Source organism: Crocodylus siamensis, chromosome 1 (assembly GCF_052110815.1).
Source record: "Crocodylus siamensis isolate JL-2025a chromosome 1, ASM5211081v1, whole genome shotgun sequence".
In the NCBI taxonomy this organism is placed as follows: Eukaryota; Metazoa; Chordata; order Crocodylia; family Crocodylidae; genus Crocodylus; species Crocodylus siamensis.
Window position 1 is genome coordinate 102,620,137 of NC_143395.1, and position 26,731 is coordinate 102,646,867.

Below are 26,731 nucleotides of genomic sequence, written 5' to 3' on the forward strand. Positions count from 1 at the left end.
GTGGTGTTGCAGATGTCTGTGGTGTCACATATCACACATTTGGTTGTTTTCCATGTTGCAAGGGAGCAGCATGGGTTGGTTTTTTTTGACCCCTGGATATCCAAAAAAAAAAAAAAGCCGAGTGGTGCATGCAGTGCCAGCACGCGCTGTCCAAAGCCAGAGCCTGGGTGGCCAGAGCTGCACTTCACTGCTGGGAAGGCTCCATGCAGCAGGATCACCTCTGCTGCAGCTCCAGGAGGGCCCCAGTCTCCCCTATCCCACCCCAGGTGACTTGCCACGCACCAGAGTATGCATGGCACAGGCGTTCCCCAGGGACAGCTAATAGCATCACAAGCTGCACTGCGATTAGTTGTCCGCAGGGAACCAAATGTCCATACACATCTGGACACTGCCAATGAAAGTGAAATCCCCGGCCCTCTAAAAACAAATTACAGTGGGGGAAAAAAATAACACGAAATTGCTTGTTGACCTCTGCCATGCCTAATTCATAAAGCCTAAAATGCTTTATGCATTTTAGAGCGGAGAAAACAAGCTACTGCTTGTTTGGTGGATATATCAAGAACAAGGCCTGTTTCATGAGGCAGCCTTTTAATTACTCTAGAGAAGGCTCCCTATTAAGGGCTGTGGTTGTGCATCTTACAACTATCTGTCTGCTTGACCAGCGAGTAAGGAATGACCCAATAGCTCCTTAATAACTTAACCATCCCTTGTCAAAGACTGCAAGCCTCCTTTCAAGTCAAACTGTCCTTTTATTTCTGAAATGAAAGTAGGATACAATGGCAACAAGGAGCAGTTTAACATTTTTTTTAATCATTCCAAATCAATTCAGAATTGGAATGCAAACATATTTTTTAGCTTATAAAGCTCACCTAGCATAGTAAGTTATTGTATGTGTGTGTAGTTGGATTATTAAAAACAAAAGTATTTGCCACTAAATTTGTTAGTTTAGTATCATAGGAAAGGAAGGCTGGAAGGGACCTCATGACGTCATCTAGTGCAGCTCCCTGCCCAAGGCAGGATTGTGCCTTACTAAACTCTTCCAGCCAAGTGACTGTCTACATTGCTCTTCAAAATTTTCAGGGATGGAGATTGTATCACTTCTCTAGGTAGCCTGTTCCAATGTTTGACCACTTGTAGTCAGAAAGTTTCTCCTAATTTCTAACTTAAATTTCTTCTTCTGCTGTTGAGACCACTGTGTCTTTTTCTGTCCTCTTTAGGCATAGAGAATACACCATCACTATTCTCCTTATAATCACCCTTCAGGTATTTCAAAACTTATGAAATCCCTCTCCCCTCAGACTCCTGTCCTACATAACCCCGGCCTATATAACTCCAGTTCTTTCAGCCTTTTCTCAGAAATCAGATCTTTCTAATCTGTCCACATCTTTCTTGAAGTGAGGGGCCCAAAAATGGTTGCAGTGCTGTAGCTGAGACTTCACTAGTGCCAAACAGAGCAGAAGAATCACTTCCCTTGTTGTACAAGTGACACTCCTGTTAACACAACCCAGGATGCTGTTGGCTTTTTTTGGAATAAGAGCACACTGTTGGTTTATATGAATCTTGTCTAGGAAATGAGGGTTGGAAGGGACCTCAGGAGGTCATCTAGTCCAACCCCCTGTTGAAAGCAGGACCATCCCAGCTAGAATATTTCAGCTAGTGCTTTGTCAAGCTGGGCCTTTAAAACTTCCAAGGATGGAGATTCTACCACCCCTCTGCGTAACCTGTTGCAGTGCTTCACTACCCTTCTAGTGAGAGTGTTTTTTGTACTATCCAACGTAAACCTCCCTTGCTGCAATTGGAGACCATTGCTTCTTGATTTTATCTGTCACCACAGAGAACAGACTAGCTCCATCCTATTTGTAACCACACTTCAGGTAGTTAAAGGCTGCTGTCAAATCCCCTCTCAGTCTTCTGTTCTACCTATCTATCTCTCCTCAGAAGTCTCATGCCTCAGCCCCCTCATCATTTTCCTTATCCTCCACTAGAGAGGAATGATCGCTTCCCTCAATTTGCTAGAAACTCAAGAGCATACTAAGCTTGGAACTCACAACCTGTTTATTATTAACTCAGCAAGCAAGCAAGCCACTGAGCCACAGAAGTGAAGGAGCTGTTTTGGCCATTTTCACCAGCCAATGCTTCTGTTCAGTGATACGTGGCTAAAATATGAGCAGGAGTTGTCATAAAGTTAAGGGTCTAGCATCACAGATTTGAATGGTGGGGTTTCTTTGAAATGACCTTAAAAAAAACAAACAAGTGTACCATGTGATTGATCCCTGTGAAACTGCATGAGGGTGGGAGAGGGGATGCGAATTTAAGACTTCCAAGTCATAAATCTTTCAATACGGAGACAATTTTTTTTTTATACTTGACATTATTTTTAAGTTGAGGATTCAAGTGTGCTCCTGATCCTAGGAAAACAGAAGACACCAGAGGAAAAAAGTGCACACGGGAGTCTTTCCTATTCAAGATTTCTAGTGCAGTGGTTTAGTGACAAATCATGCTGTAAATTATTCTGTACTGATCTCTTTCCCCCACCCTCTTTATTTTTGAAGTCTTTCCAGACAGTTGTTTTTAAAATGATTTCTTCCATGATTAGCTTTAAAATATGATATATGGGAACAATTGTCTAATAAATGCATCTTGGTCTTTTGTAAGAAAATTACTGAATATTATCTAGATTCAGCACATCCTGAAAATAAGGCACAAAATGTTATTTTACAAGAATTCAAATTTAATGAAAGGTCATATGAAAACTGTCCAGATGTGTCTGCCAGGAAATTATTAAAAGGTAAAAATAACCTTGACTTTTTGAGACTGTACTTTGATACGGCAAAGCATCAATTATTTTGAAACTAATAAGGTCAAGCTTGAATTGTACTGGCTTGGTACAACATAAGAAGAGAAAGCATGAAAGGTGCTAAATTAGTGCAACAGAGATTTTACCCCAGTCACTGGCTTTCAGGCATCTCTGAAAATTGAATTTATATCCCTAGTTCTCACTTCCAGGGCTTTCACAGGCTAGCCTTTTCCTACTGCTGGGCTCATGGGTTATTTCAGACACACACTTTGCTTTATCATTGCTTTTCACCTCTTTGTGTCCTCTCACATACCTCTATAAACTGTCTCTTATACTTGGAATTCCCTTCTTTACCTCTCAACCATGATTCCTCTCCCTCTTTAAACCCCCTTTACAAAACCCATTAGAAGGCAGCATGTAACATAATAGGAATTACTTTGAAAAAAATACAAATACAAAAAAGTGACTTTTAAGACTCGTGCCTTAAGGCATGGCTCGTGAATGCTACAATTCTGGGATGGATGGAGCATCCCACAGGAGTTCAGGCCTCCCCCCCGCCTGGCATGGTTGGTGGCAAACCCAGAAGTGGACTGGAAATACTTCCAGTCAACTTCCAGGTCTGCCAGGGAGCATGCTGGGGGATCCCTCTGCGCTTCCCCAACTCGGCAATTGGCCACAGGGGGATCCTGGGTACCCCCCCAGATCCAGGATGCGCCAGTTGCCAAGCCAGGGGGTGCAGGGGGCCCCCCACGTGATCCCTGATGGACCCAGTGCTTGTGCTGAGCACGCTGGGGACCCCCCCGTGCTCCTGTGGGATGCTCCATCCCCCCCACCATTGCAGCATTCATGAGCCGTCTAGTACCTAGAGGTATGTAGAAAAAACATTTAAAGCTGTGTCTATGTCCCAATCACCGAATCTCTCCGAATTGATTAGGAGGGTTCCAATTCAATTCAGAGAGATTAAAGGGTTTCCTGATACGATTTGGATTTGGAGATTCAGCCACCAAATCAGGCCAAATCTCTGCCGAATGAAATCAGCAACCAAAGCTTCGCACAGCCCTAATTTCTACAGCATATCACTGCTGCCTCCAATATAGGCATACAAGAGATTCTGTGGGGGCTGTGCAGATATGGCACAGCACAACTTTTTATTAAACCAAAAAAAGAAAAATAGTTGCCACAAAACAAAGAAAACAGGACGTGTTTGCTTTAGATACCTTCCTCCGCTAGCCTGAGGCAGTGCCTGAACATAGGGTTACATTTGTACATAACTTGCTTACAAATACTTTCACATAATTAGGGTGGTAGAAATGAGCATTAAGCAGACAAAACAATACAATGACAGAGTCAAGGCATCACAGGCTGGTGCAGAGTTGTTTGTGTATCTAGTAGCCCTTGCCTTAACAACAAAGGGTTATTCTTACTAAGGATGAAAAAAAACAAACACACAAACAATTCAATTCACACCACACACAAAGCATCAGGAGACCAGAAGATGATTTTTTTACAAAGCAATGCATATTTTTAAAATAAGTATAGCACTTCTTTATTCAGCAAATTATTTGCCTACCAACATCATAGAATAAGCTGACTAGAGAATGACTGAAACCAATGAATAGAATGATCAGTTGTCTTGTTTTTGTATGTATACACCTACATTTGCAGTACTAGCAATATTTATTTTTAGTCTTCAGTTTTTGGTGTTTGCTAACATTTGCTTTGCAGAGATGTACAGAACTTTGCATTCTTGCCAAACTGTAAGTCTTCAAATATGTTTCCTTACAGATTAAAAGAGAAGATGAATAAGCATATTTACAAATATCTGGCATTTTAAACGAGGCAAACAATAACATGCTATGAAACTCAATCATGAGCATCTCTAACTGAATGCATTATGTCCATTTTGCTTGCACCTGTTAATAAACATATATGATACATTCTATTATCTTAATGAATAGAAATCCTAGTAGGGATGCTGATGTTTATTTTCATGTCAGGCTGCCGTGCCAACACAAACTTTAGCTTCACATCACTTGCTTTTTGCATTGTAAAATAAATTGTTAACTCTTAAGAGAAGTAGAAATACATCACACATAAATTCGATCCTTTGTTTTTTATGGAAAGATATTTGATATAAAAGCAGTTTTGTTCCTGAAATACAGGCAAAATATTTCTATCTCCTCTATATAATTAGTCAGCTAAAATGCCACAAAAGAGCAAAAAAACCAATATATTTAAATCAGTTCATATATCGGCTTGTTACAAAACTCTACATTTTTCAGGAGATAGAGAGCTTTCCTGCAGGAACTCTCCACAGTTTGTTACTCCCATACAGGAGAACTAGAGAAGATACATTTTTGTTTAAGGCTGTTTGGTTACATGGAAAGGGAGAATGAGGATTTCCGGTGTATAATATTATATAGCAAATCCCATATACAAAAGGGGGGAAAGTTCCAAGTTCTGGTGCAGAGTTCTCTGAATATGGTCTCTAGTTACCAGGGCATCTAACACCCTTGCACAGCATCCCTGTGAGATAGACCAGGGGTTTTCAACCTTTTTTAATAAGTTTACCCCCGGCAGCTGGACGTGGAGTGCAGGGAGTATGGCGCACAGCCAGATGCAAAGCAGCAACAGTGTGGGGCGGTGGGTGGTTGTGGCTACTGCTGCGTGCAACCTTCAACCCCACCCCATGTCTGGCTGGCTGGGGTGGCACCTGTGTGGTCTGCAAAGGGGAGACGCTGCCCTTGCCCTCCCCACCCCCCCGCCCCATGGCCCTGCTCCTGGGAGGCCATGGCATGGTGTGGGCTTGTGGGTGGCAGTGCTCCATCCCCACCCACCCACACATACCCCCGCAGTTGACAAACCCTGTGGTAGAGCATTGGGAAGTACTGATATCCCCATTTTATAATTGGGAGCCAAGATGCAGACAGGATAGGGTGAAAAGTAGATGCCTAGTGTCCTTGTTTGAGTCTATCTCAGCTTTACACATAGGACCCACAGATCAATGACACAAAAGAAATCTGTGGTAGAGCAGAGATTTAACCCCGGGTCTTTCAAATCCAAAGTTATTATTATAGACTTCCCTTAGAAATGTTCTGTTTCTGAGTAATACATCAGATGATAAAACATTCTGTTCTTGCACTTAATTAAAGAGTAGTTTACACAAATACTGTGAGAATCATGTTAAAAATATAGTGGGGAGGAAATACGGAGTAACATTTATTTTTTACTGCAAGGCCTGGCAGGCTATTTACACTATGGCTATGCAAAATTTCACCACCAGTTTTGTTTTGACACAGTTTCGACCTGTTTTGAGGTTGAAACAGCAAACTCAAAATGAAACAGATATGGTCAAAACAGCCACGAAACAAAATGAGGCAAGTGGAAATGTTTTGCTGTTTTGACACTGTTTTGATGTTTTGCCCATAGGCTATAGTGGGGAAGGTTGAAACAGCCTATAAATTTGTCATTTCTGGCCAGATTTGGATAAAACTTGCAGAAATGGTAGCTTCTTCTGAGGGCATAAAGTGTGCCAAGTTTCAAGAAGATAGGTGCAGGGGGTTCGGAGAAACTGCACCCCAAAGTCTTGAGATTACCAAATCTTACCAAGTCTTTTTCATACTTAGTGACCTTGTGCCCCTAGAATAGGTCAATGTACACCTCATGGGAATCTTTTTCATTCCCAGTTACTTAAACATATCTAATTTAGTTAGTTTATCAGATCCAAATCTATCCTGAATTCCTGTTTACATCATTTCCACCACTAGGGCACCCTTGATGGTCACAGAAACAAATATAAGATTATTACCTAAGTGGGTGCGTCTACACATTTATTAATGCACCTTAGATACTGAGCATTTAGTTTACTACTTCCTTAATAAAGGACTAACTAACTGCACAGTACCTAAAGTTACTGAGCATTAGTGTCGGTGTATGGTTATTTAGTGATGTTTACTGTGCATTAGTGTAGAGTCCAGAGGAGAGCCAAGCAAATGACTAGAGGTCACGAGAGCAGACCTTATGAGGAGAGGCTGAGAGGCATGGGGCTCTTGAGCCTGGAGAAGCGAAAGCTCAGGGGTGACTTGGTGTCCTGATATACAGTGAATATCAAGAGCTATAGGTTGTACAGGAGGGATAGAACAGGGAGGAAAGGTGGCGGCGTGGCGCTCTACATTAAAGAGGAATACACATCCTTGTCAATTAGCAAAGAATCAGAGGAGGAGCACTCTGAAGTGCTCTGGGTTAGAATACAGGGCAGTCAAGGGGAAACAGATTTAACGGTGGGGGTCTACTACAGACCACCCAACCAAAGGGAAGAACTAGACCAGGAATTCTTAAGTCAGCTCATGGAGGTCGTTAGGTCAAAGGACGTGGTCATCATGGGGGACCTGAACTTTCCAGACATCTGCTGGGAAGAGCAGTCAGCCAGGTCTGACTGCTCATGTAGGTTCCTAGCCAAAATGTAGGACCTCCATCTAACCCAGGAGGTGCACAGCCCCACCAGGGAAGATGCCTTGTTGGACCTGGTGCTGGCCACAGGTGATGACCTGGTGAGGGGGCTGCGGGTGCTCAACCACCTGGGCGACAGTGATCATCGCTGGAATTCACCATCCAGTGCAAGGTGGCAAAGGCCTACAGCAAGGCAGCAGCCCTAGATTTCAGGAGGGCGGACTTCAATGAGCTAAGGAGAATAGTCAGGGAAGCACTGAGGTCCCGGAGGGGAGGGGAGCCAGGTGTCCAAGAAGAGTGGTCGCTCCTTAAGGAGATGATCCTCCAAGCCCAAAGGGAGGTAATCCCAACACAGATCAAAGGGGGCAGGAGGGCGCAAAAGCCCCCATGGCTCACCAAAAGCATCCGGGAATGTCTCCTAACTAAAAGGGAGGCATACACCCAATGGAAGGGAGGGGCCATCACCAGGGAGGATTATACTGCGGTTGTTCGGTGATACAGGGGGGCAGTTAGGAAAGCCAAGGTGGAGATGGAACTGGGACTAACTTCCCGGATCAAGGACAACAAGAAGTCCTTCTTTAAATACATAGGGGGCAAAAAGAAGGTTCCAGGTAACATGGGGCCCCTGCAGGACACGCTAGGAAATTTGGTCGTCACACCAGATGACAAAGCTAACATGTTTAACGATTGCCTTGCCTCCATTTTCCTGGCTGGAACAGCCACCCCACCTCTGAGCCCCCCTTAGATCCCAGGGGAGGCGCACCTAGGCCAAGGGTTAGTGAGGAACTAGTTAGGGAACTTCTGGAGGGACTGGATGTATTCAAATCAGCTGGTCCGGACAATCTCCACCCTCAAATACTTAGAGAATTGGCTGAGGTCATTGCAGGACCCCTGGCACGGCTTTATGAGCACTCGTGGTGCTCCAGTGTGGTGCCAGAGAACTGGAAGAGGGCCAACGTGGTTCTCATCTTCAAAAAGGGGAGGAAGGAGGACCCGGGGAACTATAGGCCAGTTAGTCTTACCTCAATCCTGGGTAAGCTTTTTAAGAGAATTATTCTGGCACATGTCCACGAGGGGCCAGCAGGGGAGATTATGCTTAGGGGCAACCAACACGGGGGCCTGTCAGACCAACCTGGTGGCCTTCTACAACCAGGTCACCAAATCCTTAGATGCAGGGGTAGCAGTGGACATAGTCTTCCTGGACTTTCGGAAGGCCTTTGACACTGTCTCTCACCCTGTTCTCATCAAGAAACTGGGGGACTGTGGTGTTGACACCCACACAGTCAAATGGGTTGCCAACTGGCTGGAGGGCCGCACCCAGAGGGTGGTAGTGGATGGGTCTTTCTCAACCTGGAAGGACGTGGGCAGTGGGTTCCGCAGGGCTCGGTCCTCGGACCTGCACTGTTCAACATCTTCATCAGTGACTTGGATGAGGGGATAAATAGCACCCTCTTCGAATTTGCTGATGACACTAAGATGTGGGGGGATGTGGGCACGCTAGAAGGGAGGAATAGGGTACAATGAGACCTAGACAGGTTACAAGGGTGGGCGGATGAAAACAGGATGCGTTTCAACACTGAAAAGTGTAAGGTGATACACCTGGCGAGGAATAATCAGCACCATACCTACAGGCTGGAGAATTCCCTTCTCGTCAGTACAGAGGCAGAAAAGGATCTTGGAGTCATCACTGATACCAAGATGAACATGGGCCGGCAGTGTGGGGATGCAATCAGGAAGGCCAACCGCACTTTGTCATGCATCCCCAGATGCATCTTGAGCAGGTCAAGGGGGTGATCCTCCCCCTCTATGCGGCACTGGTCAGGCCGCAACTGGAGTACTGCATCCAGTTCTGGGCGCCGCACTTCAAGAGGGATGTGGACAACATGGAGAGGGTCCAGAGGAGGGCCACCCGTATGATCCGGGGACAACAGGGCAGACCCTACAATGAGAGACTGCAGGACCTGAACCTGTTCAGCCTCCACAAGAGAAGGCTGAGGGGGGATCTAGTGGCCTGTTACAAACTAGTCAGAGGGGACCAGCAGGCACTGGGGGAGTCCCTGTTCCCCCGAGCACTGCCAGGAGTGACCGGGAATAATGGTCACAAGCTGGCAGAGGGTAGATTTAGGCTAGATATCAGGAGGCGCTACGTCACAGGGCGGCTAGGATTTGGAACCAACTTCCAAGAGAAGTGGTGCTGGCTCGTACCCTGGGGGTCTTTAAGAGGAGGCTAGATGTACACCTTGCTGGGGTTGTTTGACCCCAGTACTCTTTCCTGCCATGGCAGGGGGTTGGACTTGATGATCTGCTCAGGTTCCTTCCAACCCTAGACACTATGAAACTGAAACTATATAAGGGGTCTGCATCAGGAACTGGGAGAACATCTGTTCACCAGGGCACCCCAAGGGAAGACAAGGTCAAATGGTCACAAACTGCTGGAAGGCCGTTTTAGACTGGGCATAAGAAAAAGCTTCTTTGCTGTCCTAGTCTCCAGAGTATGGAATAGACTCCCCACCAGAAGTGATGCAAGCATTTACTCTGGATATCTTTGGATGCTTATCTTGCTAGGGTGATTGGACCCCAGGTGACTTCCTGTCCCTGGGGCAGTGGGCTGGACCTTATAATCTCAGGAGGTCCCTTACAGCCCTAGCGTCTATGAAATCTATTATAACACAGATACCTGTTTTTTCAACAAACTAATAAACCTGTTTAACTCAACATCATGTGAATAGTCCCATTGAAGTTAGTACCCTAACAGATATAAATATGCATAGTTCTACCTGGTTTGCATGGCTTTCAAGCAAGGTGACTAGCTTCAAACAGTACGCAGCCTAGCAGAGTACAAGATTACTATACAAGATTATTATAGTAGACTTCATCTTGTCGCAAATTTAAATTGTGGTAATTGTATTTCTAAAAAGTTCATCGTTACATTGCTCTGGGTACATGAGTTGGAGGAGGATAAACTAGTTGACTTTGCTTTGCTCCTTAGCTGTAGAAAAAATGCCATGAAAGAGAAAAAAGTTCTAGTCTTGTCTGTGCGTTGAACTACACTTTCTCTTTACCAATAAGTCTGAACGGCAACAGAGAGCGCTAAAAACAAAGAGAGCTCTTACTTCAACATGTTTGATCCAAACACAAAGAGAGCTCTTACTTCAACATTTTCAAGCTTTCCCCTTCAAGTTTGAGGCAAAATTCTCTAGTTGTTAAACAATATCTTTCACCTGAAATAGGAATGATTATATTATTATCAAATATTATTTGATTAAGGACCACAGAATTTGATAGAAAATAGCTTTTCAAATATAGCAAATTCCATTAGTGGTAGCAGTACTTGTGACATAAGGAACTACTTATATTATAGTAATCTCTGAACAAGATTAATACAAACTTGCTATTATGGTAGGAGGACCAGATTTTAGAATGAGTATTGGTTTTTTGAAAATAGATTGCTGATTTTTTTTAGTGAAGCCAAGCTCGTACCTCTGGCAGCTCCAAATATCACGTTATTCTGATATATAAAAATATGAAACTTTGGAAAGACCTAGAAACCACTTTTACCCTTCCGATTATCTTTGTTTTTTACATAGAGTGGATGTGACTCAGATTACTGTTGACAGCACATTTTTAAGCACACACAGTATTCATTATCTTAGTGCCTCTTCATTTCTCTTTCTCCAGAGACCATGAAGAAGATATTTCAAGAAAAGGGCATCTTGGCAGGAGAAAACAGAGCTTTTAAACCCCATTTGACCTTCATGAAATTGTCAAAATCACCAGACTTGCGTAAGCAGGTGAGCTCACATTTCATGGAACGCAATAGCAGCTATATAATTTAATTGGGAAGACAAGAGATGAGCACATGAATTTTACTTTATTGATAGTCTACAGCATCTCAGGCTTGACTTCTTTGTAATCAAGCAGACAGGTAAGACTTTAAAACACTAATATTCTAGATAAATTAATTTTTTGATATACAAAAGCCTGGTCTTAAATGACTGAAAGACTGCATTTTTGATATTCTTTATACATCAGTTGTATTGAAAAACAATATAGGAGTTAGAGTTATTGTTTGTGAAATTGTTTAATTGTAGCTTAATATTAATTAATTATACAGAAATTAATTTCCAAACAGGACTGCTGACTCTGTAGTCAGGTGCATTTTATAAGAATATGAACTGACAGGTCTCAAAACACCCAAAACACTTCCTGTGTGTTTTCAACTGTATTTTCTTTTCCCCATAGTATTCTACATTCCATTCTATTGAGAAAACAGTGATCTTCTAGACCTGTGTGAAAGTCAGTTATCAAGAACATTATATAGTGTGAGAAGATATTGAGAAAGCTGGTCTCCATTATATGTGGGACTTTTAAGCAGTACTGTGATTTCAAGATACCAACTTTATAATAGAAGCTATACTGTAAATAAATAAGATTCCAGGCAATCCAGTTGTGTTAATATGTGTGTGAAATAGTTTAAAACTATGCCATTCTTTTGGCATAATTTTTCCTTTTAGAACATAATCTGTTATTATAGTGTGTTTATTAGAGGTTCTCAATCAGCAACACTTAAACACATGCCTACATCCACTTTATTTCCCTTAAAGTCATGCTTAAGTATTTTTCTGTATTGAAACCTAAGCTTCCCTTTTAGTTTGCTTCTGATATAAAACTTGTTCTCTTTCAGTGGTAAAGAGGAGATTAAAAAAGTGAAAATTTTAATCATGGTTTTTCATACTGTAGAAAAGCACCATGACTTTATCTTACTGGGTCACTGACTCCATACTATTTTAAAACTTTTGTATAGTATCAAATACTGTAATGTAGCAAAAAAAGTTCCCATTTTTAGCTTTCATTTTTTACACACAGTGATGGATTACTAATTACAAGGTTATTAGTTATTATTACAGGTATAGAAAACGATACAGGTTGGGTTATTTTCTGTTGATACTGGATGACAGAAAAAGATCAACTCTTAAATAAATATAATTGTCCATATCTGGTATGTGCACAATTAAATAGAAAATTACAAGCTCTATATTGTATTGCATATTCTTTGATAAATTCCAAGATAACTGAGAATTTTCATGTATTCTCTTATAAGTAGCTACAATGTATCTCAGACAAAACTTGTCATTAGTTTCTTTCACTTGATCTAAGAAGAGCTAAAAATTATTAACTCAAAAGCTGAAACAGTGGTAATGAGGAAAAAAACCCCAGAAAAGCAATCATGGTACACAAAAGCAAGACCCAGGGTAATATTTTATCCACATTTTTATTTCACTCCATTCACATTTTATGACGTTATTCTAAACTCCGTATCACCATAAAACTATTTTCTTCTATCCCTAGATAGCATATTGTACCTCTTATTCTATTGCATGACACTGATAAGTAAAATAATGCCTTGAAGTAATAATATTTGTCAAAATGTTATATGAAAAGAAAAGGAAAAGAAAAAGAAAAGAAAAGGAGCTTTTGACAATATTTTTGATAGATACAAGTAAGTGCTCTTAACAAACAATATAAAACAGGCAAACATTCACAAATACATTGGGAATAGATCAAAGAGGTTTAAAAATACTGAAGTAGAAAATTACGTATTTGGAGTTGTCATTAAGTGACATAGGCTATAAAACTCCATGGAAGTTATGTATTAAACAACAGCCAGTACTATATTATGTGAAGCATATCCATATAAACATTCTTCATATGCTAAGGAATAGCATTTACTATCACTGTTCACTTTTATTGTGGAACTATTTCGTCTTATAAATTACAAATGAATAAATACTTTTAAAACATAAAACATGGTAAAGGTTACATAATACATTTAAATACTACATTTTAATCAAATTTTCAGATCATACAAAGGTATTACAAGTAACAAAGGAGAAACTCTACAGAGACAACAGTTGGGAGAGCACATTTCAAAGAAAGCTGATAAAAAATAATGGAAAATGTAACTGGTGTATATATTTATATTCAGGGCAGAAGTTGTTAAAATTGAAGGGGTTTCCTTGAAGAAGCCATCATTTAACCCAATCCCCACAGCATGCTAACAGTCTAGCAAACCTCAAAATTAAAATGTTGTAACTTTAGAAAAAAGAAAGTAAAATAAAACTTTACATGACAAGCAAAAATCTCTTAAAGGGGGCAGCAACTTTTGTTCTTTTAAAGTTAGAAAAAGGTAAAAGATGGCCATTTATATGATGGAATAACAGATAGAAGGATAAAAACTGTAGCAACTGCATCAGTCATATAATTAGTGTTTAACAAGTCAAAAAATAGTGCACCAGCTGGCACTGCCGTATGCACTGAAACTGCCCAGGGCACAGAGTTGTCCTGTTAAACCACTGGGCTTCATTTATATTGAGCTAATCAGGTGATAAAAGACTTCTTAGTTTCTTATGCAAGTGAAATAACTTAGGCGAGCGACATAACTTAGTTAATAACTAAGGGAGTGTAAGACAGTTCGCCCTTTTAGTCCAGTAAGACAATTTGGGGGCAAGTGAGGTCACTGAAAACTTCCTTGAAATGCTAATAACATGCTATTCATTCCTCTGCAGGACTAGACAAAGATAGCATGGTAATACTTAGGCCCTGAACCTTCAAAAACTTATGCATATATATAGCAATTTCTAAAAAGCGCTTTCTAAAACTGAAACCTTAGACAGAAAGAACCTTGGCCAGGTACCACACCTTTTGTATACATCACTGAGCACACAGTAACTAACTTACAATGTAATGAGTCTATTATTTATGTAGTTAGAGACAGTGCTTCTATTCCTAGTTGACTCCCATTAACTTGCTGTGTGACCTTTTGCAACTCATATTGGCTCAGCACCTATGTATTACTTATTTCATAGAGTATTGTGATATATACTTGATAAATTCTGTAAGGCAATTTGAGATCCTTCAATACAAGTACTACAGAACTGGAAACATTAAGTTGATTTCATAGAAGTACTGGGCGACAGTTGAACTTTTCTGATAATTCTTACATACTCAAATCTGAAAGGTAGAATTTTAAACTTATTTTGAATTAGTGCATATATGGCTACAAGTTTTGGTGTAATAATGAAACAAGCCAATAGGTGTGTATATGTATGATTTAAGAATGTTGACAAGATAACTGCATGGTTACTGGATATTATTTTGCAGATACTACTTTTTAATTCAACTGATTACAGCAGTAACTCAATATTATAGTAAAATTTATTGTTGTATTGTTTCATGTTTGTGTTAAACATTTGCCACCTCAGTCTTTCCTTGAAACTTAAGTTGTTCATTTTGTGATCTTGTAGTCGACACAAAACATTAGGAGAAAAATTACTATCCTACAGCCCAAACAAAGAGTCCTCTCACTATCAAAATCTTAACTGATGTGCATGTAGTCTGATTCAGATCCATTTTACTTGTCATTATCAATTAACACTAAACAGAGCATAAAATATTTCATACTGAAGTTACAAAATTTCAGGATTTTTTTGTTGGGTGACTCATACAAACCTTCCTCCACTTGTAGTACTGTTCATATATTTGGCTCCTCGAAAGCATCAACTTCAAGCAAATTCAGCACAGTGGACAGAGTAGCACCATGTCTTCTGTTATCTGTACTGTGAACAGTATTAGCAACTTTTGGCAGTCAGTGAGAGAACTTACTCAGAGGAAATGCCTCTGCTGTTTTGTTTGCATATAACGGCTAAACTGTATTTCACAGAAGAAAATTAGCGATCAGTCCTACTTTTGTTTTATCTATGCATATCTCCTGTTTACTCAGTGCTTAGCCTGAGCATTTTTTATTACCTTGTTCATCAGATACTGTCTTCACTAAAGATATTTTGCATTATTAGCATGCATAAATAGGAGCAAAGGCTAGTTAACCTGCATTCTAATACAGCTTCCCTTATTCTTAGATTTTTGTTTGGAACTTGAAAACAGATATTAAAATTTTAACTTAATATATTATTTGACTGCCTTTCTTTTTCCATTTGTGATTTTATTAGTTTTGTATGTTTCTAAAAGTAAATAGTATTAATGTACCACATAGCTGCATTCTTATAATAGAGCCCTTACTTCAAGCTGAACTCATCCTCACTCAGTTCTGCCAGCACACACTGATTTTTGACCTGCATCATTCAAAGGAGAGATGTAGACACACTGACTTTCTGCTGTTGTAAATCCCATCAACTGCCCTAGGAACAGAGCTTCCAATTAAGGCGATGAATGCTTATCTACTTTAGGTATTATTCCCTTTCCTCGAACTGTGGCTACTAAGATTCTTTAGCCACTCATTAACTTGGCTTCTGAACAGAGATTGTCTGTTAAAATAAGTCATGTCTGTCATTTTATTATGTGAAAGAACAACCAGTAGAAATTCAGATGCAGCCAGCATTTAACTTCTCAAGTGACCAACACTAATCAGAGCTTGAATATGGTTTTCCCCAGAAGTTCCAAACTATAATATGCATATAGTGTACATATAGTGCATATGTATAGCGTGTTTATATCTCTCTTTGTTGGGAGTGCCATTTTTGGAAGATGGATTATAGTGTAAGAGAAACCATAAAGCAGATGAAATCATCCCCTTTTTTTCTTTATTAGCCTCAATTTCAGTGCTTCACACTCTGACAGGTTTTACTTTTTCCTGTTTATGAAGAGTTGGATGCAGTTGTCACTGAAATCTTTTGAAATTGATACTAAACTAAGAGTCACCATAGCATAATACAATAAATTATAAGGGATTGAACATTGCATTCACAGTACTGCTAACCTAGGAGGGATAAATCCTAAACTATGATCTTTTTGTCTGATCATCTCAAAGAACTTTATAAACTTTTAAGCTTCAAATTGTGCTCTAAGGTTATTAGATATGCATGTTATAGATGTGTAGGCAGGGGGATAAAATGCTTAAGACCTTAACTGGAAGATCAGAAATTAGCCTCCCTAACTACCAGCCCTTCTGCTCTGACATCTTTAGGTAAAAAGATCATTTAGCAGACATATTTATAGGTACAGAAGCTGTTTGAAACATAGGAAGTAAACATGCCTTATGTATTATCAGAAGCTTATAAAAATTAAATATTGGGTGTGGTTATAAGTCAAATTAATTACAAATTAATGTCTATTGCAGAAGTTATTTTATCTCCAACTGAGAGCATATAATCCTGAATATCTGGCTTTGTGTACTGGATCAGATTTCTCATTTGGATCTGGAAAAAATGCCAAGAAGGGAAAAAATATTTCATTAATATAAACTTATAGGGAAATTTTAAGTTCCTTCCCTCTCACCCTTTGAGCTCTTTCTACTGAATGAGGGAAGCTTATATAGCATGTCATCTGTATTTCTGTGCTTGCACCTATTACAGAACTGAAGCTGCAGAGGGCAGCACCTCCTGATGCAAGAACTCCTCTAAATCCACATGGGGGTCCTCTAGGTCTAGGCAAAGGAATTTTTCTACTAGAGATTTGCATCTCTCCAGCTGGTTGTTCTGGGAAGGATGTTCAATACGTCTGATGGGTTTTCCATTTCGAATAAGCTCTGATACTTCCATACCTCGTGCAGTCACTTTGTGTGGCATCCCAGCCAGTGCAGCAATATTAGCAGCGTGGCTTACAGTGGACACTCCTTCCTTGAGCTGATAGAAGAATACCAGCTCATCTCCATCTTGATGGGTCTCCATGGTCAGGTACTGCACAAGAGGAGTGTCAGGTAGGAGTTTCAGCTGCATTAAGCTGTGAAAATTAGTGGAGACAAAGACTTGTGGGCATTGGGTTCCCTGGTTGATCCAGTACCTCAGCACAGCAGCCAAAAGAGAAAGGCCATCCACTGTGTTGGTCCCTTTGCCAAACTCATCAATAAGTACCAAGGACCATGCTGTGGCATTGTTCACTGCCTTGGCAACCTGGTTGAGATCAATCATGAAAGTAGAGAGACCCAATGACACTGACTCCCTGCTGTGGATTCTGGTGTAAATCCCATCAACTGGTCCAATTTCAGCCTCAGAAGCAGGGACATAACTACCAATTAAGGCCATGAATGTTATAAGACCTACCTGCTTTAAGTACACACTCTTCCCAGATGAATTGGGCCCCGTGAGGATTTTTACCCTCCCAGTAACCTCTCCACTCTCCACAGGATTGGGCACAAAAGTCTTAGCACATAGCTCCATGAGCGGGTGCCTGCCATCCTTGATGCGGATGCCATGGCTTTGGGTGAAACATGGCCGGCAGTAGCCATTTTCTCGAGCCATCACTGCCAGAGCTAACAGCACATCTAGGTGTGCTGTGAATTCAATAACATTGCTAAGCACTGCAGACTTCTCCAAGATTTTTGTCTGTAGCTGGTGCATAATAAGTGTTTCCTGATCCCTGATCTCACAGTGCAGATCACCTAGCATGCTGTCTAGTTCCTTAGTCCTAGCACTTCTATAGTGCAGTTTATCCTCTGACAGGAACATGAAGTCCAGACCTTCAATCTCAAAGTCACTCTTGTCCACCATTGTGGGAAGCCGTGGAATGGAGAGTAGGAACCCAATCAAGGGGATGTAGATCACACAACAAGAAGGTATACGGTTGTCTAGGGTCTCCAGTTCCTTTCTGGCCACCTCTGTAAGGAAGTCTGAGAGACCCATCAGCTTCCGTTTCTTTTCATCAATGGTGGGGTCCACATTGGATCTGACAGTGAAGCGATTTTCTGAGATGCTCCCTTCAAAATCTATCACTTTGCTGATAAGGCTGGCAATGTAGTGCAGGTCATCTGTGAACACATGTGAGATTGTCTGGAAGAGCTCAATGGTACTGGGCAAGGAACGACATGTGTCTCTAAGGCACACTGCGCTGTACGCTGTCTTATAGAGTGCCTGCCAGTCACTAACCTTTGTGTTGGAAAGAGTCATTCTTCTCAGAATTAGGGGTACATTTTTTATATTCTTGAGGCAGTCTTGAAGGGTCAGGACTGTCTCATGATTCTGAGCCAGCAAGAAGAACTGGATAACATCTAGCCGTTTGTTTAGCTCTGTCAGGTTCCGGGTGGGCCTCATGAGCCACAGCCGCAGCAGTTTCTCTCCCCACTTGCATCTGCAGCGATTTAAAATGCCGTATAAGCTGAATCCTTCTTTCAGCCCACTGGCTAGTTTGTACACAGAAGGATGCACCTCACTTTTAAATATCTGAAGGACATAGTAGGCATCTTGGTCCATATTCACAATATCTGTTAGCACAAACTTTTTAAAGGCCAAGATAGGGACTCCAACAGTGCTATCTTCTAATTCAACTCCAACCCGTCTCCTGTCAAGAAACTTCAGCAGCCCACCTAGTGCTTGTACCATGACTGGGCTCTCAAAGGGAATAACGGAAGACAAATAAAGAATTTTCTCTGTTGCAGTCATATGGGAGGGAATAAATGGGAACTGTCTAGATAGGATCCGCTGCTTGCTCACTTCTAGGCCAAAGTCTGCATTGGGAAAGAGGACAATTTCTGGTTTCTTCACAAGCTCATCTCCAGTAGAACTGATGCTGGTCAGGAATTTGGCAAAGTGATGGTCCTGCTTGGCACTCGTCACAATGCATCGAGGAAAGACTTCATCAATCACTTTTTGCAGCAGCTTGAGGTGCTCATTATCAGGCATGTCAGGCATGAAGTAAACTGAGCAGTCTTCTGTATCGTAATAGGTGATCCCCAGTTGCCCTCCGTACCACAACACACACATATGTACCTCAGAACACTCTTCTTCCTCTTCTTGTTTGCATCCAGGCAATGGTGGCGATGGAGAAGTGTTGGTCAGCGTAGCAAGGGTGCTCATTCCATCCAATTCTCTGGCTGCTGGTAAAGACAGTTTTTGTGTTGACAGCTTATCCTGTAAGTCCCTTCCTCCACAACAGCTGCCCCCGTTCATCTGTCCACCACCTCATGCCTTCTGATCCACCCAGCATCCACTCCTCCCCGAGCCACATGTCCATACCACAAGACAGATGGACAGACTTGGGAACACATTTGGTCTTTCTCTTGTTTGGGTCCCTGCCCTTTCCCCAACAGCCTGCTGCTGCTTGCATCAGTCCTGCATGCCTCCCCCTTCCCCATACTCCCGATACACACAAATCCTTTCGCTTCAAAAAAGTGAGAGCGGTTAGGTTGCGTTGGGTGGAGAGTTAGGCTCTAGGAGGCCCCTGATATCCCTGGCCAGCAGGAATAACAATGAATCTGAGCTCTAATGTACTCTTGTGACAGCAGGAAGTTTTGGGGGCAGTTTGCAGGAATTAAAAGGTAGGAGAGGCCTGTGCTCAGACATATAGCTGCTCATTTGTATAGCCTTTCCACCTGCACTCGCGTATGCCAATTGCTTTTCCTATGCACCCAGCTATCCTCACGGGCATGTATTACACATGCGTATACAGCACACCACTGCATCTAGACCTATCCCCCTCTTCTCCCTGTGCACACGGCACAGCTCCTGCCTGCTGTAATGGCCTATTGCCACCTGCCAGGCAGCCTCAGAGAACAGTCTTCCTCCTCCCCCTCCTCCCAGAGGCCTTTCACCTTTTGGGAGGGATGCTTTTCAGCAAACTGAAGGCTGGTAGTAATTGCAAAAAGGCCAAGCAGCTGCCACTGAGAGACTGTCGACCCCCCTGTCCCTGTCTCCTTCAGGCGTGGCTCACCCGCAACTCTCCTGAGTGGGGGCTGGACCCTGTCACATAGCACAGAGCCGTCATCAGTGTCCCCTTCCATGCTGTCTCCTCCATGCTCTTGTCTGGGCCTGATGCTCTTTGGCTCTGCCCGTTTCCCTGCCCTGCCCACAGGGAGCACTGCCTGGCAACCCCCGCCCCATCCACTTCCCAGCCACCCACCGCAGATCGGCATCGACAGCCGCCCTTCCCTGCCCTCACACAGTGCGACGGGCTGCAATTTCTTTAGCCCCTGACATGCTGCGGAGAGCACCACTGTCCCACAGGTCTCTCACATTGCTGCCTCATAACCAGCCAGGCCTCTCTTGGCCCCTGTGAGGCAAGGAAAGCAGTTTCACTGCCTTTCTCAGCTGGCTGCTTGGTGCTCCCTCGGCCTGTATCCTCCATCCCCAGCTTCCTTTTGTTGAAGGTGAAGAAAAGAAGGCATTTTGGATACCAGGTCAGGCTACTGGCCAGCAAGAGACTCCCATTTCACCCCTGCAGGGAGACCAGGGAACCAGGTATTAGAAAGGCCGGACACTGTTACCTAATGCCTTCACCGAGCACTGCTCCCAAAACCTTTCTGCCACCCCAACTGCCGGATACACTTTCCATCCACGTGCTCACGTACACAGCTCAGTAACAACTGGGGCTTCCTGCTCTCCCACAAACACCTCTACACCCTATACCTGGTTTTCTGAATTTGATAGTGCTCAGCAAGGAGCTGAGGGAAGCCAGATTTGGTATTAGGCCCCTCACCTTAAATGCGCTGCCTAGGCCTTCCTGATAGTGATCCAGCAGGGGGAGCAGCAAGAAAGGAAGTGGAGAGGCTGCCTGGCTGCCTCTGTTGTGGGTGCCACAGTGGCCCCATGCAGCTGGAAGGCACAACTGCAGCAGGCCAACATCTCTAACCTACTCACTTGGCTACATATGTTAAAATCCAACTAAGATTTTAAAGCACAGGCACAACAAGACTGCCAGGTGCATGTCACTTGGCACCCTAATCCCACCCACAGATCCCTATCTCATAAACATAAGCACGTTTACATGCCCCTTGTAACAGCTCATACCAAGATCTGCACTCCATCATCAGCGCCATCTGACTGCACCCCTCTGTAACAATCTCTGCACAGGACACTCATTTGCAGCTGTTCCACTGAGCATTATAGTGTAACTGCCCTGATACACCCAGGTGAGCACTCTTCTCGGAGCTATGCAGGCTTTCTGAACAATAGCAGTCCAATTCTACCCTTCTCGAGAACGACTCCCTATATGGAAGCAGTACTAAGACCCACATCTAGGTACCATCTCATCCCCTTAGTAGCTTTACTTCACCCTTCTTGCAACAACTACCACCCTTCAGTTTGGTCACTCCTAGGGTTGCCAAATCTGTTTGAATCTATTCTGGGAGGTTTCATTACATGACATAATGACATGTATGCCTTTACATCAGGAAGGCAAATGCACATTATGTTATATTTAAAAAACCCACTGGGCTACTATATAAATCTGATTTGATGTTTAATGTTTACTTTAATGGATGCCTTATCATTAATCTCCTGGGTGACTTTCAGCAGTATCCTGGAGATTTATATCAAATTCCTAGAGACTCCAGGGCAATCCTGCAGGGTTGGTGACCTTAGTAACCCTGTCGCCTCCAAAAAGCCATTCCTCCCAGCACTCCTTCCCCAAGCACTCCTTCCTAACTCCATCACAAACACCACTCAGTTCCCTGAACAAAGCAAGTCTTCCTCCATGTATACAGGCATCATTCCCTGTTTCACAGTCCATCCCCCAGGAGCAATATCTCTTTTTGCAGAGGGTAACCAGCTTATTTAGGTACCTGGCTTTGTTTTAACCCCAATCAAGGTTCTGTACCCTAACAGGTGTCTTTGGCTGAGAAGGGCTTGAGGTCACTCACTCTGCCTACTGATTGATAGCTTTCTGTGCTTTTACATAGCAGTTCCAGCTAGGAAGCAAATAATAGCATTTTAGCTTCAAAATCTCATCTGCCCCACAGGAGTCCTCAACACTGGCACTAGAGTACTAGGCTAGCTACTGAACATTGCATTAAATAGAGGGTAGGTATTAGTCATGCATGAGGCCCCAAACTACCATACTACATGCTTGACATTAACATGAATGGCCACTAGATGGCATAATTATTCCAGAGTTTAATTACATGAACTGCCACTTCTGACAATGAATTAGTTTAAGAGTCAGAAAACCAAATCTTCACTCTGTTTTAACTCAGACAGAATTCCTCTGAGCATTTTCCTGAGTAAGGGCTAAGTAAGGATTTCAAGACTGGTCACATATTGGAAATTCAGTGATTGAGACTGAAACTTCACAGAAGATAGTAGTACAGATCAGATGAAAGGTGCAGGGAACAGATTTTTATTTTTATTTTTAACACTGCATATTTCTGGTAAGACCACAAGGAGTAAGTACTATGTGCAGACAGAGTATCTGTTTTTACTGAATATACAAATGGGATGATAAACAATTAATGAGTAAGTAAGAATTTCAGATCACAGACAAAGATCAGGGCTGAGAATACTTGTATGCCTCTGTGTTACATAATGCAAAATGATGCTGACATTAACATTTGTTAATATTTGTGAAGTTCTATATAAGGCTGTGTGTACTAATTTTGTTTTTCAAGTTGCAGTTTTGTGAACGTAGAGCGGATTATTCAGATTGTTAACAAGCTGGATGAAAAAGCTTAGTTTTCCTGGGTAGGATCATATTTCCATGCTCTGGGGGAGCAAATGTAAGCTGCCCTAGATAACCAGCTAAGATCCCCCCAATAAGTTCCAAGAAAGCAGACCTCCGCTGCAAAATGCTGCTATCCCCTAGCCTAGGTGGTGTGTTGTAAGCTACCAGAGTAATGAGTAATTATTTTTACTTAATGGTCTCGCCGCTCTGATCTGGGGAGAGAATGGCCTAAAGCAGTATTTCTCAAACTCTGGCTTGAGACCAGATCTGCCCCATGCAACCATGTCAGCCAGCAGAGCCCAGGGCTGCAGCAATTAATGCTGCCACTGCTTCCCTTCCACCAAATTCCAGACCTGTGGGGAGCCCCACAGATCAGATGACAGATCCATACACTGGATTGTATCAGCTGAATCCAGCACGTGGGGCTGAGCTGGTGCTGCTGTGGCTGGATTCAGTGGTGCTGGGGTAACCCTGCACTGGATCATGCCTATGGACTGACGTCAAATGCAAAATCGAGCCAGCAGACAGGCCCCATGCCACGCATCTAGATTCCCAGGGCCAGATAGGTTGAGTACTACCAGTCTAAAGGAAGGTGGTATGGCCCACTCTCAGGTATTTGATAACTATAGCCCAGCCATTGATTGGGCACTTTATTTTTCAATATTCTGTTTGCATTTAGAAGTTGAAATGAGCTGTTCTAAAAATAAATCGTTCAGTCAGAACCATTGGTAATATTATGAAAGCCCTGTCTCCCAGTGAAGTGACTGTCATTTTATTTTATTATTTAAAGGTGAAAAAAATTGATCCAAACCTGTATAAGAATTTTAAAAACCATTATTTTGGAAATGAAACCCTGCACCGCCTAGATCTCTGCTCCATGCTGAAAAAAAAGCAACCCAATGGCTACTACCACTGTGAGTCCTCTATTACAGTCGGTAAGAATAATACTATTTTATGTCTTGATTTTATTTAAAATCAAAGAGTTGGATAATCTGTTAGTACTGCAAATATGTGTTTCAAAAATCTTGTAATGTTATTAGGTAACCAGTAGATCTAAGCTACGTATTGGAATTTAAGCTACTTATTGCTTGTGGCAGCATCTGGCCATGCATCTCCTGTTGACTACTTGTCAGATTCTTGTCAAGGGATCCAGTCACTGAATCTCCAAGCATGTTAAGCTTCTGAAGTCTAATCCTGCCCTCAACTTTGGAGCCACTACAAACATTCTGGGGTACAGATTCTCTGCCCTGGATCTGCTAAGAGCCAAGACTCTTCCCAGGGCCAGCGCTGACTTCTCATACTTCTATCTTTTCCTACAATCTCACCAAAGTGGTGAACTTCCTGGTGATACCACTTAGGGTGCAGACAGAAGTGACAATTTTCACCTGATCTGGCCACAGAAGCAGTCTATAGCTGTGACCAAACACAAGTGCATGACTACAGACAGCTTCAAAAATTGCCAATTGGTTGAAAATCTGACTCCTCAGTCCATGAGGTATCAGATAAAGACATTTCAAAATATAGCGTCTTTTGTAAGTTGTGTTTACAGAGGTTTCATTGTTCATAGTTTCATAGTTTCTAGGGTCGGAAGGGACCTGAGTAGATTTCGTGGATTTCATAGACATCAGGGCTGGAAGGGACCTCGGGAGATCATCGAGTCCAGCCCCCTGCCCAAAGGGCAGGAAGTCAGCTGGGGTCATAGTTTCATAGTTTCATAGTTTCATAGTAGCTAGAGTCGGAAGGGACCTAGGTAGATCATCTAGTCCGACCCCCTGCCTTAGCAGGAAAGAGCACCGGGGTCAGATGACCCCGGCAAGGTGCTCATCTAACTTCCTTTTAAAAATCCCCAGGCTAGGAGCCTGCACCACTTCCCCTGGAAGCTGGTTCCAGGCCCTAGCCACCCTGACTGTGAAGTAGCGCCTCCTAATATCTAATCTAAACTTACCCTCCGCCAGCTTGTGACCGTTATTCCTGGTCACTCCTGGCAGCGCACGGGGGAACAGGGACTCCCCCAATACCTGCTGATCCCCCCTGACCAGTTTGTAGCAGGCCACAAGGTCCCCCCTTAGCCTTCTCTTGTGGAGGCTAAACAGGTTCAGGTCCCGTAGCCTATCCTCATAAGGCCTGCCCTGCTGACCCCTGATCATACGAGTGGCCCTCCTCTGAACTCTTTCCCTATTGTCCACGTCCCTCTTGAAGTGTGGCGCCCAGAACTGGACGCAGTACTCCAGCTGCGGCCTGACCAGTGCCGCATAGAGGGGGAGGATCACCTCCCTGGACCTGCTCGAGATGCATCTGTGGATGCATGATAGGGTACGATTGGCCTTCTTGACTGCCTCCCCACACTGCCGGCCCATGTTCATCGTGGAGTCAATGACGACTCCAAGATCCTTTTCCGTCTCCGTGCTGGCAAGAGGAGAGTTCCCCAACCTGTAAGTGTGGTGCCGGTTCTTCCTCCCCATGTGCAACACCTTGCACTTATCAGTGTTAAACCCCATCCTATTCTCATCCGCCCACCGTTGCAACCTGTCAAGGTCAGCTTGTAGCCTATTGCACCCTTCTAGTGCACCCACATCCCCCCACATCTTAGTGTCATCAGCAAACTTGAACAGGGTGCTTTCTACCCCCTCATCCAAGTCACTGATGAAGATGTTGAACAGTGCAGGCCCGAGGACCGAGCCCTGCGGAACCCCACTGCCCACATCCTTCCAGGTCGAGAAGAACCCATCCACTACCACCCTCTGGGTGCGGCCCTCCAACCAGTTGACGACCCATTTGACCGTGTGGGCATCGACACCACAGTCTCCCAGCTTTTTGATGAGGACAGGGTGAGAGACAGTGTCGAAAGCCTTCCGGAAGTCCAAAAAGACTACATCCACAGCAACCCCTGCGTCTAATGATTTGGTGACCTGATCGTAAAAGGCCACCAGGTTGGTCTGACAAGACCTGCCACTGATAAACCCATGTTGGTTGCCCCTGAGCATGCATTGCCCCGCAAGGCCCTCCTGGATGTGTGCCAGGATAATTTTTTCAAAGAGCTTACCCGGGATTGAGGTCAGACTAACTGGCCTGTAATTTCCCGGGTCCTCTTTTTTTCCCTTTTTGAAGATAGGGACCACATTGGCCCTCTTCCAGTCCTCCGGCACCTCGCCAGAGCACCACGAGTGCTCATAGAGCCGTGCCAGGGGTCCCGCAATGACCTCAGCCAGTTCCTGTAGAACCCTAGGGTGAAGATCGTCCGGACCAGCGGACTTGAACACGTCCAGCTTCTCCAGAAGTACCCTAACTAACTCCTCGCTAACCCTTGGCCCAGGCGTGTCTCTCTCGGGGCCCGAGGGGGGCCCAGCAGGGAGGTGGCTGAACTGGTCCCTACTTAGGAAGACAGAGGCAAAGAAATCGTTAAATATGTTAGCTTTGTCATCTGGCGTGATGACTAAGTTGCCCATCATGTCCTGCAGGGGCCCCACATTACCCGGGACCCTCTTTTTACCCCCTATGTATTTGAAGAAGGACTTCTTATTGTCCTTAATCCGGGAAGCTAGTCCTATCTCCAACTCTGCCTTGGCCCTCCTGACTGCCCCCCTACATCCTCGGGCGACTATAACATAGTCCTTCTTGGCGATGACCCCATCTCTCCATTGGGTATATGCCTCCCTTTTAGCAAGGAGACATTCCCGGATGCTCTTAGTGAGCCATGGGGGTTTATGTGCCCTCCTGCTCCCTTTGACCCTTGTTGGGATTACCTCCCTTTGGGCATGGAGGATCGTCTCCTTAAGGAGCAACCACTCACCTTCGACATCTGATTCCCTTCCCCTCTGGGTCCTCAGCGCTTCCCCAACTATCCTCCTTAGCTTGTTGAAGTCAGCCCTCCTAAAGTCTAGGGCTGTTGCCTTGCTGCAGCCCTTTGCCACCTTACGCTGGATGGTGAATTCCAGCAAGCGATGATCACTGTCTCCCAGGTGGCCCATCACCCGCAGCCCCCTCACCAGGTCATCACCCGTGGCCAGCACTAGGTCCAACAAGGCGTCTCCCCTGGTGGGACTGTGCACCTCCTGGGTTAGATGGAGGTCCTGCAGTCTGGCTAAGAACCGACGTGAGCGATCA

At 43.5% G+C, this 26,731-nt stretch overlaps 2 protein-coding genes across 5 annotated transcripts in view; one reads left to right on the forward strand and one right to left on the reverse strand.

The window, feature by feature from the left end:
- Positions 1-26,731, forward strand: part of AKAP7 (A-kinase anchoring protein 7) — a 133,500-nt gene that overhangs the window by 38,456 nt on the left and 68,313 nt on the right. For 2 of the 3 annotated variants that reach the window (XM_090039154.1, XM_090039144.1), the window contains exons 6-7: positions 10,925-11,037; positions 23,418-23,562. In XM_090039154.1, coding sequence (XP_089895280.1) covers positions 10,925-11,037; positions 23,418-23,562 — 258 coding nt within the window. The remainder of the gene's footprint in view (positions 1-10,924; positions 11,038-23,417; positions 23,563-26,731) is intronic. The other variant, XM_090039163.1, reaches the window with a different exon arrangement.
- MSH5 (mutS homolog 5) lies at positions 16,609-26,621 on the reverse strand. Of its 2 annotated transcripts, XM_090039131.1 has the most exons (4): positions 26,235-26,621; positions 20,723-20,762; positions 16,864-19,022; positions 16,609-16,785 (listed from the first exon to the last, which is right to left on the reverse strand). In XM_090039131.1, exons 1-4 carry the CDS (start codon positions 26,256-26,258, stop codon positions 16,609-16,611), a joined length of 2,400 nt encoding a protein of 799 aa, XP_089895257.1. In that variant the 5' UTR covers positions 26,259-26,621. The 2 variants fall into 2 exon arrangements, with proteins under 2 accessions (XP_089895257.1, XP_089895250.1); XM_090039124.1 differs by having other exon boundaries at positions 16,609-19,022.

What these genes read in the sequence shown, in the direction of transcription:
- MSH5 (XM_090039124.1), bottom strand. Translation starts at nt 26,258, where the DNA reads ATGGGGTCATCGCCAAGAAGGACT. An exon ending in GGTCATCGCCAAGAAGGACT is followed by an intron (nt 20,763 to 26,234) that starts ATGTTATAGTCG and finishes CCACTGTGGCAC; the next exon opens with CCACAACAGAGGCAGCCAGG. An exon ending in CAGCCTCTCCACTTCCTTTC is followed by an intron (nt 19,023 to 20,722) that starts TTGCTGCTCCCC and finishes CGCTGACCAACA; the next exon opens with CTTCTCCATCGCCACCATTG.